The sequence below is a fragment of the Alligator mississippiensis genome, chromosome 3, assembly GCF_030867095.1.
Source record: "Alligator mississippiensis isolate rAllMis1 chromosome 3, rAllMis1, whole genome shotgun sequence".
In the NCBI taxonomy this organism is placed as follows: Eukaryota; Metazoa; Chordata; order Crocodylia; family Alligatoridae; genus Alligator; species Alligator mississippiensis.
In genome coordinates this window covers 153,797,965-153,812,537 of record NC_081826.1, presented here as the reverse complement: position 1 = coordinate 153,812,537, position 14,573 = coordinate 153,797,965, and the positions used below count along the sequence as shown (strand labels likewise).

Here is a 14,573-nt window from a genome sequence, read left to right as displayed (position 1 = left end):
ACTCTGTTCATGCATTTCTGCTCACTGCTTTCTTTTTTTCATCCATCTATCAATTGGACTTTTTGGAATCCTTTTACAGCCATTTCTTATGAATCCTTTCTAGGAGTGCTGACCACCTCTTTTGGTGGAGATGGCCTGTGCAGTAACATCCACTGCACAACATTCTTCTTTGTTCCTTTAAAATTTTCACCCACACTTGATGATTTTACCAGCCCTGGCATCTGAAACCCTCTGTCCTCAACAAGTTTCTCTCCCCTACATAGGATTTCACTCAAGCATACTTGCTCAGGCTAATCAAATCAGCATATACAATGATGTGATGAAAAGTTAAATTCCTTTTAAGTTCTTTCCCACCACTGAAAGATATATATGTAAATTTTCCTTAGTTTTTCCCACTATTCTGCTACTCAAGGTTTCATCCTTCAGTGTATTCCTCCTTGCTCCACTATCAACATTGCTAAGAGACAACAGGGTAGAAGTACATTTGAAAAATCACAGTTACTCTATTAAATATCAAACCTTTAATTTTAGGGGATCCATATCTTTGGACATTTCTTGCTTTCTCATTTCAGCAATGGTCTTTGGTCCTTTTCTATCTGATTTAGATGAAAATCCTTGATTGGACAACAGATCCTCAAAATCATTTTCTGAAACTTTTGGCTTTTGTCCTATACAACAGAAGGGGAAAAAAGTGATAAAGACATTTACTGGGCATCCTGCTGTGGCAAAGGTGGTAAGCATACTGCCCTGAGATGGAAGTCATGGCTGAAAATGAAGTGCATCTGAAAGTAAAGTTTCAAACATGATCATAATCCTCAGCTACAATTTGAGGAATGCAGTAGTACAGCAGTGTTCATGGGTAGGGAAAACTCTGACCAATTTGGGAGGCGGGGGTGAAGAGATTAGGTGATGGAATTAGATTTCCCTAAATTTTGTTCCTTTTTTACAGGACATCCAAGACCCTCACAGGCTTTCTAGAAGGGCAAATCAGCGTGCTGTAAGCTTCACACATTAGCTCCATACAGCCACAGCTAGACCCCAAACTAGGAGGGTAATCTAGGATATATCACTATACCATAAAATTTGTTACCAAAGGGAAGACATCCTTCTGAAAGAGCCATTGAACCTAGCAATTAATACTACACAAAAAAATAGGACAAAAGGTGTATTGCAGGCTGCCTTCAGGACAAGTGAGCTAAAAATCACCTCATTGCCTCTCTCCCCCCCAAAGAGATATTTTGGATTTACAGATTCAGTCTAAACCAGGGGTGGGCAATTATTTTGGGTGGAGAGCCGCTTACCAAATTCTGGCAAGCCATCAAGGGCCACAAGGGTAACCCCACCCCTTAACAGGTGCCCCACCCCCTGGTCACCATCTTGGGACTGGAAGTCCTGTCCCACCCCCCAGCCCCTGACCTTTGTCACTAAAAGTCCCTCCCTTTGCACTCAGAAGTACTCCTTTCAGCAAGGGGGTTTGCCATCTCAGAACCAGAAAGATACCAAATTATATTCTAAAAACCAATCGTGTACTACAACATTAATTTCATTTCAAAAAATATTTTGTCCTGATTTAGGTGTTTGTGTAGTGTACACAGAAGCAATTGTATAATAGCTTAAAAGTATGTCTTACTCTTGTATTGGGGGGGGGAATATAGGGTGTAGGTAGGTATGGGGTGGGGGGGGGGGGGGAAGTGTGGCTGGGGGGGTTGTGGCATGTGTGGAGGGGAAGGGTTTGCCTACAGATCTCCCCCTGTGGCAGGCAGAGGCCCTGCCAGCGCTCCTCTAAGCCTGGGCTCTGTGCTCCCGCCACTCCTGGCACTGGCACAGGCCCTGTGCTCCCGCTTGCTACCACTTCCCCCTCCCGTCTGCCATCATTGCCCTTCTCCTGCCGCTTCCCCTTCCCCATCTCCCCCAGCTTGCCACTCCAGCACCACGTCCCAGCAGTATGCCTGAGACAGCAGGATGCAGCAGGAGCTAGCCCAGGCCAGCCAGTGCAGCAAAACCAGCCAAGAATCACAGGGGCCAGGCTAGCGCCTTCCAAGTCCTGTGGCCAGTGTTGCAGCCAGGAATCACATGGTGCCAGAACAGTGGGCAGAGGGTAGGGAGAATGGTGGCAGGCTGGGAAGTAGGGAAATGGCAGCAGCAGGTGGGGGACTGGCAGCGAGCAGGTGCACAGGCAGGAGAACAAGGTCCATGCCAGTGGCCTGGGGCCAGCACCGGCAGGGCCTAGAGTGGAGTGGCAGAAGCGTGAAGCCCAAGTCCACAGGGGCTCTAGAGCCAGGCCAGCTCCCCCCTTTCCCTGCTGGCACAACCTGGCCCAGCTCCAGAGCTCCTGCCAGTGCAAGCCCTGTGCTCCTGCCGCCCCACTCTGGGCCCCTGCTGGCACTGGCCCCAGGATACTGGCACGGATCCCACACGCCTGCTTGTTGCCACTTGTCTGCCGCCTGCTATTGCCATTCCCCTCTTCCCTGCCTGCCGCCATTCTCCTCACCCCCTCCATGTGCTCTGGCACCATGTGGCTCCCCAGCTGCAGTGCCAGGACCAAGGGAGCTGGCCCAGCCATGAGGACTGGGTTGATTGCCTGTGGTACTCCCCTCCCTCTGTTCTTCTCCAAGTTTCCCTCTCCAGTGGAGTGAAGCAGGAACAGCCCCAGGGTTTCAGGCCAGAAACCTGTGCTAAGCAGAAGCTTCTAGCTGGGGGTGGGGGGCAGGGCTGGCCTTGCTATGGCTGCTGGATCCTGCCACCAGCTTTCCCTGGATCCTACTGCCCCTGGTGCCTTGTCATCTTTGATAGGCAGCCCGGGCAGATGGATATTAATTTTGTAAAATTTGTAGGGGCCCCACAGACTGTATAGAATGGCCTGGCAGGCTAGATGCAGCCTTCAGGCCATATTTTTCCCGCCCCTGGTCTAAACATTTAGGACAGCACTTTCAAGCCATCCAAACCACAATGATGTGAAGAAACATCTAATAAATCCAAGTACAAGGATTCAGGTCGCTTGAGAGCAAGCAATGTTGTCAGTGGTTTAAGAATAAAGCTGCCTCACTAGGTGAGCCAGAGTATTTCCCACTCTTACTTACTGAACACATTCTGACAAGCTGGCTTCCTTGTTGTGTTAATGTCTGCTAGCAAGTTTGGAGAGACTACAAGGAACAATCGAAAAATGGATTTTAAACTACTGCTTATTTAATTCATGTTACTATTAGAGGTAATTCAATACATACAACTATAAAGTCTTTAACAGCACTAAAAGTAATCTTTCAGAGATTTTCTTTTCAGTTTTCATAAAAACATAAGGGCAAGCTGGTAGGTAGGAGATAGCCCAAGAATTTCATACATAATGAATGATAGCTATAATTTCAGGAAACAGCACTTACCAAAACAAGGAGTTCTAATACCTCTTTCTTCACGCCCTCCAATAACACTGAAGTTCACTGTATAGTTGGGCTTAGCCTGGGCACTGGGTTTAGCCTGGGGCTGCCATGAAGTACCAGTAGTTTGTGGCTTGTTCTTTTGCCACTGACCACTGCCTGGTTTCTGAGAAGGAGCAGACTTCTGAGCAAATCCACCAGGTGAGAAACTGCCACTGGAAGAACCTAAAAACGGTTGACATGAATCTTATATACATCCCTAATAGAAATGTTTTATACATTTTAAAAATTACCCATTTAACTTCTTCTATCAGTTAAATAGTTCCACAGCAGAAGGGCAGGATGACACAGGGAGCCAGGACTGAGGGTGATTTGCAGGAGAGCTGCCACCAGCTGGGACTGAAGCCCCTGGCCACAGCAGGCTTCACACTGAGTGTGCAGGAGTGGGCAGGCAGTGATGCCAGCAGCAGGAGAAACACAGGATATAGGGTCTGGCAGGATCACCAGCTTGGTGCTGCCCAGTGTCAGGGCAGTGGCAATGCAGTCCCTTCCCTTCCTTGCCCAGATGCAGGCAGGTTGTGCCCCTTCCACTCAGCTGAGGCCTTGCCTTGGTGCCACAGCTCCTAGCAGAGGGTGCTCAGCCCACAGGTGGATGTCTTGGGTGCAATCTTGTACAGCATGTCCATCCACTAAGTGCCCCCAGGCTCAGAGAGTCGCCACAGGTGCTTTCCGAATGTTAGCTGCCAGAGTCCTGGGGACAGGTGAGCAGGAGCGAGGTACTACCTTGGGCTCCAGGTACTCGCAGGCTAGAGGCATCACCTGGGTGCAGCATAGCTGTCCAGGCAGGCAGAGGCCCCTGTGAAGCCCCTGCTATGGAGTGGGGAAGAGGAGGGCCTGGCTGCATGCAGCCCACCCCTATGGCACCTGATGGCAGCCTGCCACTGCACTTGCTCCTATTTAAGTCCTGCCAGTTCTGCTGCACAACTCTACCTGGGGGGAGCGGAGCCAGGCAACCTCTAGTTACCTCCCTGTCACAGCAGCTGTGCAATGCTATAGCCCAGATCTATGCTGCCACCTGGTCAACCCATGCCAGAGCTGTTCCCCAGACAGCAGGCTGGGAGGTAAACAGTAAACATTAAATAGTATAAATTACCATGTCACACCTCTTACATCCCTAATTTCTACTAACAGATTCAACTCATTTCTATTCTAGATATCCTCCCCACTTGTTTTAGGCTAGTAGGGCAGGGTGGCACCTTAAAGATTAACTGGTTCCACCCTGCCCTACCTTCTGTGTGTTCTCAGACTAATAAGGGTAACCACATCTGCCCTCTTGGGTTTAGTGAGCAGCTCTGCAATCTGAAGAATGTGTAAAACAAGTCTGAAAATAAATCTCTTGACAAGAGTTTCAAAGAACCACAGATAACTTGGATGTGGAAGTCTAGAAATTAATTACTGTTTCAAAAATTCTTCAGCTTCCCTAACCTTGCCACTCATTCAGTTCTATGACCAATGCTAAATCCTTGTCTGATCCACTGAATGCACATGCTGTCTAGAAAACCTATTCAGAGATGCAATAGATTTCACTACCAACTTATTACACTAATAATTATAAGATGGGTGCTGAGAAACCACTCATGTTGAAGAAAAGGTGTGCTTTGAAGTCAGTCACATTAAAAAGTATTCTCTCCAGCCTTCTTTCATTTCTCAGTTTTTATATTAAAAAAAGTTTTCAGAGAAGAATAAATGGCTTTGAAGACTAATATTAGTAAGGGTCAATCAGAGGTTCTCACCCACACTAGACTGAAGGCATCCCTTGGAAAATACCAGCTCTTAGTTTTCACTTGATTTTTGACTGGAAAAGTAACAGAGCAATTCTTCTGTTGCAAAGAAATCAAAAAGATCATAATGGGAAAGATTGTTTTGACACTACTGACTTCTATCTGAAATCTCTGGGATTATCTTATCAATTAAGTTTGCACACGTAACAGTACTAATATTGTGTGGCACCCCCACAGCACCCTTAAAAGCATCTCAAAGCAGCCCAGGGTACCCAGGCACCCTGGTTAAGAAATACTGGTCTACATAGGAGGAAAAATATATTGAACCAGGCCTGGGAGAGAAATTGTGGTAAAAACAGCTAGCTCTTAGCACAGGTGACTGGTTGGGGGGGGGGGGGGGATGTGATACCCCCCCCCTCCCCCTGAGATTGACCCCCAACACAGCACCACTCAGGTCAGTGCAGTTTTTTTGTTGTGCGGGCTAGCAGTGTGTTGAGGTGGGGAAGAGCACTAAGCCATGGCACAGAAGTATAGGAGCAGATATGGGGCTTTTGGCCCACCCCTGGGCCTGCCCACAAGTTGTGCCCCCCTAGACTCAGGAGATACCAGTCACCCATGGCCCTTAGATTCATCTATTTTTTACTCCCTTGTAGAGAAAGGGAAAGCCCTCTTCCCTGCTCTTTTGTCAGTGCAAACCATGCATATTGGTGAGAGGCTGAACCTGCACATTAAGCACCTGGTCCTTTGTTTCAGTCAGGATGACAAGCAAGGGATTTATACTTGAAGCCAATCCTCCCCTGCACTGCCTCCATGGACTCAATCTTCAAGAAGATTTCTAGAAAGCAAGTTGCTTCAGCAACTGGCATATTACCAGTGTAACAGGCACTGGAGCAGTGATTTCCAAAGGGTGTGCACCACAGCATATTAATATGCCGCAAAAAAACCAGGCTGGATTGGCACTCCTGCTGCGCCGGCCCTGTGCACAGGTATGGGGGTCCAGCCAGGCCAGTGCCATGCATAGTGACTGAGCACCATACAGCAAGATCAGGCCCTTGATCCAGCCTCTGGACCAGTGAGTCTATTTTAATCCAGGAGGGAGAGGGGGAAAAAGTGTGCTCCAATGTGCTCGTGCCCATTTTGTTGAAAAGCAGTTTCCTATCTGAATTTAAATGCAGCATGATACTTTAATATTTTGAAAGGAGGAGACAACATCCCTATGAGAAGGAAATTACCAGTAACTGGAGTTCTTCAGAAGGTGTTGTCCACATGAGCACTCACTTGGGCTTTTGATCACAACTAATCAGCGAAAGGCCCTAGGGCTAAGCTCATCTACAAATAAGAATGTGTACGGGGCCATCTACTCTGAGGAGAACCCCATTTACACATATGCAAAAAAGAAAAACTACTTCCTCCTGAAAGTTTTGAGCCAACTGTAGGTAAAAACATGGGCTTGCCCCATTTTCCTCCACATTTGCCTTGCATATTGCCTCTACAGAAAAGTTAAAAATTTGGACATTCAAGTACAAGAGGAGGGAGAAAGAAAATCAGATGAAAGAGGGCTCTGCATTTATTCATGGCCAATTTATACTCATTTGTTCTTGTGCCAACCTTTTCCTTTAGTTTAAATACTTATTCCTCCTCCCCGGTGCTAAGCCCTTTACAAGTATTTATAGTCAACAATCCTGTCTCAGCCTTCTTTTACTAGGGTGAACAAGCCAAGGTCTTCTAGCCTCTCCTCATTTAATAGGCTCTGTTATGCTTCCTAGCAACTTTCCTCTGTACCTGTTTTAGTTGTGTAAGAGTGATGGTATAGCCATAGCGGTCCAGAAATTATGAGACATCACACTGGACCAACTATGTAGTTGGGCTAAAGTTAGACAAGCTTTCACATTTAAGGCATTCTTCCTCAGATTTTATATTCAAAAGCTTATCTAACTTTAGCCCAACTCACAGATGGTTCAGTAAAAAAGTTATCACCCTAAGAAATCCTTGCCCCTCACTTGTTTTAGTTTGAATTCATCTTTCTTGAACACAGATGACCAAAAGAGAATACAGTATTTCAGTTGAGGTCTCACCAGTGCTTCATACATGGCATTAATGCTTCTTCACATCAACTGGAAATACCTTTCCTGATACACCCAAGGGTTGCATTTACTCTTTTTATGACCCAGTGCATGGGTGACAGTCATCCTGCAATCAACTAAAATCTCACCTCCTCAGTTTTCCCCCCAACTGATGAGTTCTTAATTTATAGTAAAAAAATAATAATAATTAAAAAAAAAAAGTATAAATTTCACTCTATTTCTATTCCTCCAAACCTCAAGATCAGATAACTGGATGCTCCTCTGTATTTATGGCCTCCCCCATGTGTAGTCTGCACTCTCCTATTTTTTATGCCAAGACAAAATATGAAATAAGATCACTGTTAAGATTGAACCTTAAGGGACTCCACTAATAACTTCTTCCTATATTTCCCCTTTTCAACCAAAACTGTCATTTCTTTGTCACTAGTACTAAATGCTACCATTATGCTAGTGTTAGTCCATTAGTTACAAAATTAAGGAAAGTTTTCAGTCTAATAAAAACCAAACAAATTACTACTATATATTTCTGGACATTTATTACTGTGAACAAAGGGTATCAAGTGTCTGAAACAGTGAGATAAGACTTGAAGCCCTGTACTTTCTTTCCTATCATCAATTCTAAGCCTGAAAATGCCAAGAAGTTTAAACATTATGGTGACAACTGGCCATTGCCTAATGAATCACAGAGTTTAAGACTGTCCAAAGGAGACACTAAGGACTACATCCAAATCCCAATGAAGTCAGTGAAAGACCTCTAGTGGATGGGTTCAACTGGTGTTGGATCAGGACTTGAGGGTACAAAGAATCATTATCCTAACACCAAACCCTAACTGCATTGGGTCCTTTTATTAGGAGTGTGAAACCTCAGATTCATGTTGCATCTACACCATCCAGATAAAGAGTTAGTGAGCAAATATTTTGCTGGACAGGTGAACTGTAGAGTTTTCTAAGGATGCCCTGCATTAAGCAATTCATCTGAAATACCTTAGTGCTTGACATGTGCATACACCAAGAGGTTTTCAAAATTAAAGATTTAAGACATTACAAAAGGAAGAGAAGGCACTGTTTTTTATTATTGGTTTAAACAAGGCTAATTTTTCTCACAGTGTATTCAATCACTTGACAAATATTCATAGTGAAGGCAACAAAGGGAGAAAAAAGAGGCAAATAGTCTAATGAGACACAAACATCCAGAGACCTTCTAGTGACAACCATGCAAATCAGTTGTAGATGCCAAACTAGTCTGTATCAATTTTTTTTCTATACAACTAATTAGTAGGGCTGTGCGAAATTTTGCCAGCTGTTTCGTTTCTACACTGCGTCAACTCATTTCAAGCTTGAAACAGCGAAATCAAAACAAAATGAAGGGCTTCGAAACAGTCTCAAAACAAACCGAGGGCAGTTGAAATGTTTCAAGAGTTTCAAAGCAGCCCAGCTGAGTTGCCCTCACCAGAACTAGGATCAGGCTGGGGAAGGGAACTCAGCCCAATCACTCCATTCCCCTCCCTGGTGCTGTGATCCATTGGGCTGATAGATGATATTGGGGCAAAGAATCTGTTTGGGGTGCTCTATTGTAACAAGGCAGCCATAAACCTGAGCTGTGAATTTCCCCAACATATTGATAATTCTCAGGTGAGAGAACTTTGTGTTGCCACCTCTTCAGGCTCCATGGTACAAAGTATGCCCAAAGCACGTGTGCGCTCAAGCAATCCCCAGGTGTTTCAGCTTCTTCTTTGAACTTCTGGCAATTGACAAAATTGAAACAGCTCTGAAGCAGCTGACAGTTGTGCACCTACCAAAAAGGCAAAGCACAACCAGTTCTCCTGCCTTTAAGTCTTGTACTGAGTGCAAAGTAACCCAATCTCAGAATTGGGTGCATATATAGATTAGCATCTCACACACCAGTGCAAAACAGAAGCATCCGTATTAAAACTGCTAAAATTATACTGGTGCAGAAGCGGGGGGGGGGGGGGGGGGGGGGGGGCAGGCATAATCTGAACCACTAAAACCGATTAAGTGACAAAGCAACTAAAAGAGAAGGTGTGTAAGAATCTAATTCAGTCAGTTTTTTGGCACACGGGTAGTTTAATGAGAATGGTTTAAGGGAATAAAACAAAAAAGTGTTAACTGAATGATATTAACCTGGCAAGGTAATGAAGCAAGGTAAAGGTTAAAATAGTGTAAACCCAATTCCAAATTAGTCTGTTCCCCCACTCCAGGTATTTTCTGCCTCATCTGCATTATCTAGTGGTTAATCAGCAATATTTTCTCAACTTTCCAGCGCACACGTGCATCCAATCCTTTTGCTCCAGTGAACATAGGAGCTGTCTAAAGCAAAGCTGATGAAGTACCAGACATGGTAGATTTGTACAACAGCTTGTTTCCCCAATAGAAACAAAATAAGAGCAGAAGCATCTCCAGTTTACAGAGGTAAGGGGCTCTGGGCACATCAGCTGCAACACAGACTGACTTTCAAACTCCTCCAGGGGAGAGGAAAACTTGCAGTTCCTGACATTGTGCCTCTGCATATCGCCTCTTAGCAATTAGTCCTGCATTTGCAGTAGAACAGGATGAACTGAACCCTACTCTGACTGCTACAACTACAGATTATATTCAAGTTATAGCTGCACAAATAAGTTGCTGCAAGTTCATAGCCTAGCTTACTTACCTTGTAGTTAAGTCATCCGTTCTGCAGTAACTGCCTATATGCATAGTTTTATCTCGCAGCAAATGCAGTACAATGTGTTCTACTTTCACTGAGGGGCAAAACTTCTTCATACTTACTGTGGGATAAGAGCGTACCTGGGTAGTTACTATAGAGTAGCTGACACAGCAAGTTCACAACCAAATTGCCCTAGAGTATTCTGATCTTGTAACCAAACCTTTATTTTCACTCTATGGCAGGAATACTATTATGCAACAGAAGAGGGGGGGGGGAGGGGTGTCACATCTTCAGTGAAAGCTGAGGACAAACAAAATACCAGAACAAGCTATACTTCAAGCTCCATCAATTTCTGAGACAAATAAAGCTTGCTTGCATCTCTTCTTGAAAAGACAGCGTTCTGAAAATAAGCTGTGCTGCCAGCAGACAAGTCTCTGTTTTCTTACAGGAGTTTGAGTTGGCTCCCTAATCTTGTTGGGAAGATTTGAAGGGAACTGCACATGAGAGTAATCTAGAGCTACTGAGACTTCAGCAAAAAAACAAATCAGCAAAAACAAAAAAAAACAAAAAAACCACCAAGAGTCCACACTGGAGGCTGAGATAACCCAGCAGGATGGAAACCCTTGATAACTGGATGCTGATTCAGTACAAGATGGGAAAGGAACACTGGAGTTTTCTTTAGAGGAAAGTGAGTTAGCAAACATTTTACCAAGGGATAAGGGTTATGGAACATACAGACAATACAGGAGAAAAAAAGGAGGAGGAGGTCACCCCATGAATTAAAGTACTGATCCTAACACAGATTTCTTACCTCTCAACTTCCAGCCTTGCACCCTTCAGTTGTTCTCCTCTCTCCAGCAGCACATAAGGCTGCAGTATGATTCTCAGGTCTCAAAGATCAACCCTTTAACTCGCCCACTACCATCTATCTTACTTTTTCACTACACCTCTTGAAACAGAAGAATGCATTTACTGGCTTGACCTTTCCTCCTGTTTTTAGCCTGCACCCTTCGTCTTCCACCAGCTCTCACTTGCCCTCCATTGATTCCACTTAATTGAGTTGGAGAACAGTCTTGGTCCTGCCTGACCCTCCTGATCAGAATCATTCTCCCCATCCTGAGTTCTTACAGCTCTCAACTTCCTCCTTTTCTTACACATACATGACGATTCAGGAATATGAAGGCTTTCTTCCATGCATTCTTCCAAAACAGCTGGTATTTCATATGGCCAGATCCAATTGATTTCTCCCTGAACAACAGACACCTCTATTTCTAAGACACCTCTATTCTCCCTGCGCCACTTAGACTTAAGCTCTAGACCATTAAATTTTAAACCCCTTCAGAGACTGAAGCATTACAAACTTACATTACTTTCAAACTGTTTTAAAACCATACTTCTTTATAAAAGTAATTGTGGAAGTTCATGTTATCCATGCAAATATTTCCTCCAATCCTGTTATTTAAAGTCATGGTGGGGCATGAAGAGTGTGGGGGGGAAAAATATGAGTTACATTCTTATTATACCTTTGAAAAAAAAAATTTGAAAGTTACCTGGAAGACCAGATCTAAGGTTAGCCAGGTCAGCAAAAGGGTCAAAATTTTGAGATTGTGCTTGGGTGAGAGATAGACCTGAAGACACACTTGACTGGCTTCCTGTAGTAAGAGCTTGGCCTGTGTAATAAAAACAGAGAGGAAGTTTTATACAGGGTAGAGATGACAGGTTTAAAAGGATGACAGAAAAGTACTATTTCCATGACCAAGCACATCAACCCAAAAATCATCTTCAAAATCTCTGATGTTGCATTGTTTCTTATTTATCATATCTATGGCTAATCAAGTGTTGTAAAAAAATCTGCATTACCTTATTCTTTTGTTTTTCATTAAGTTAAAAAAATGTAGCACACCTTCCAAAGTAGTTGAAGTTGTGAGTCCCTGAATATCATTATTTAATAAGCAAGAGGCTTACAGTGACCCCACAGTTTCAAGAGGCTAGAATGATAGGCAAGCAAGTAAACATTCAGTCTCCAGGGTACTAAAAATGCACTGTATGTTTTATTTCAGAATACCTTCAAATGCAGACTTCTTTGGTTGTTGTGAAGCCACACTGGCAGCAGCTGAGGAATCAGCCCAGGAGTCCCATCCACCCAAAAGGTCTGGGTGACTTGCAGAGGAAGTTATCTTAGCTGGCTCTGGTGTCAGATTTCCTAGAAAATAATTCATAATGGAAAATTAAACAACACAGTGATGATTATATTTTATGGTAAGAGCACTAACAGGACTGCTATTTGGATTTTCAGTTGGGGAATTCTTAATCTACTTAAGAATCGCTGCATAGTTTCGATTACTGACAATTACTTCCCGGAAGGGTTTTGCTCAATGAAGACATTAAACTGCAACTCTGAGTTTAATTTAAAACACTTTGCTGGAGGTGGTTACTTTCCTGAAGTATTGCTGTTTTGGAGCCACATGCTATACTATAAAACTCAGCGGAGCGCATGGAAGCAATTACCTCATGTCCTTTTGTCTGGAAGAGATGTATTTATTTTCATAGTCTGCAGTCTAGCACATTGGAGTGCAAACACTTCAAAACATGATTTTCTTCTATCTTTTATAAAGATAGGCCCAAGACAAAACCCCAGCTATAAACACCCTGCATCCACTCTCTGCTGCTGAATTTCAGGACAGTTTGAATTGTACGACCATGGCCCATTACAGCATCCTTGCATCTTTTGACCCTGAAAGTAATCACTCAATACAAGTCAGTGCCTCATACCCATTGTTACACATGAGCTTGGAGGTCAGATTACAAATTGGCAGCAAACAGATTATACCATGCAACTGCCTAAAATGAGACTAATTTATTAAGGCCTAGGCACAATGTCTCACAATATAGGTTTACTTAAAATTGTGTCATCCACTTAAGAAGTCTTTAACCACAGAGGACAACAACATTTTCCTGTGAATCAAGAGATTTGTTTAGGATGATGCGAGAAGTTGTCTGGGACCTTCCTCATCGCTGTATGAAGTTGTTCTCTCTCACTCAGGTTCTCCTGGCTCACCATTTCTGCTGATGTCCCATGGCCACTCCAATGGTGGAATTCATTCATCTCAAAACTGTGGGTAATTTTAATGAATACCGACCCTGCTATCAACTCAATAAGCTTAAAATTGCTTCTCAGTTCAGAAACACTTACTAGACTTGCATCATGCCCTGCACGGTGACAGTACCTTGACCATGATTTCCCCATGCCCTTTGCTAAGAAAGATTCTCTTCCCTTACACTTCCGTCTTAGATCACTTGTATGCCACTCTATGTTTTCTTAGCACAGTGGGCTTTGCTTGTTACATTAATCACACCTCTCACTTCACCTAGAAGAACAGCACTATAATAATTTTAGTATTCCTATATTTTTTATTAACATTAATGCATAACTAGGACCAGAAATGCATGCTTCAGGTAATGCTGGCTTCACTTCAGATAAATGTTTTAAAAAATCTTTTTCTTAGAAGACAAATCTAAAGAAGGACAAGCTACAACCCTTCATCCTACTAGTGCTGGATATTCAATGCTTGCATAGTACTGATTTGCTGCCAAAAACAGCAGGAGTCCCAAAGAATAATTTCATTATTTTAATCATTGAAGAGGAGAATATAAGTTAACAAAAAGGGAAAACCCTCTTTTTTTGGCTTGCAAGGGTGATAAAGAAACCAAACATGTCTAAAATTATACTGAATCAGTAGTGCTTTATATGCATGCTAAATAGGATTTTTCCCCCTCACATGGATAGAAACCTTTTAAAATGATGTTAAAATAACAGGTTAAAACATTTACCAGGATTCAAGTAATTCTCAAGCTGACAACTTGAAGCTAACGTCAAAGCTACTGTTTTTCAATTCAGTTCGACAGTGTTTGCAAAACACAACTCCTTAACACATGTATTACATGACTTTCAAAACCATGACTCAGCTGTGTTTAAACATGGCTAGCTTCACAGCACAAGCTAAAATCTGTAGTTTTCGATACTAAACTGAATGTCATCTCTTAGTTCTAGAAAAAAATCTGAAATGTTTTCTTTTTAATAAGTAAAAAAGTGAAGGAAGACAGTTGATATAGGATAGAAACTTGAAAATACTTTCAAGTATTTTAAGTAAAATCGTAACAGTTGTAATTGTTTGGATAGGTAACATGCCAAGTGATCCAATGCAGACCTTGTTATGGGGTCAGTGACTGCAACTAGTAAAGACAGGTGCAGTAGTCCCACAAGATAGTTTAATCACCACACAGCTTTGTGTTATCCAGCAATAAATAGCTCAGCTGGGCATTTACTACTGGGCATTATATTTTTGTGAAGAAATACGCTGTTGTGCAACTTCCTATTAAACAGAAAAAATAATCTTCATTGCTCAGTACTGACCAAGCTGTGTGTGTCTGTACTAATTCATGAACTCTACTTTCAGATGTGATTATTGTATTTACTTGCATACTATTCACCTTTTCCCCAAATTTAGCCACCCAAAAATCAGGGTGCATGTTTAAGTAAGGAGGCTGATTTCCACACCAGAAGAGGCATGGGGTGCTGGAATGGCTGCCAGGGCTGGACTGCTTTCTCAGCACAGGCAGGGAACTTGGTAACACTCACCTCTTTCCAGCTCAAGCTTTACTTTGACATCAGCTT

General features: G+C 43.1%; 1 protein-coding gene across 3 annotated transcripts in view; it reads right to left on the bottom strand.

Annotated features, from left to right (window-relative positions):
* The window catches only part of GAK (cyclin G associated kinase), a 126,462-nt gene that overhangs the window by 10,954 nt on the left and 100,935 nt on the right, over positions 1-14,573 (bottom strand). For all 3 annotated transcript variants that reach the window (XM_006259256.4, XM_019490721.2, XM_059724549.1), the window contains 4 exons: positions 11,964-12,101; positions 11,449-11,568; positions 3,378-3,596; positions 520-668 (listed from right to left, as the gene is read on the bottom strand). In XM_006259256.4, the coding sequence (XP_006259318.2) occupies positions 520-668; positions 3,378-3,596; positions 11,449-11,568; positions 11,964-12,101 (626 nt within the window). The remainder of the gene's footprint in view (positions 1-519; positions 669-3,377; positions 3,597-11,448; positions 11,569-11,963; positions 12,102-14,573) is intronic.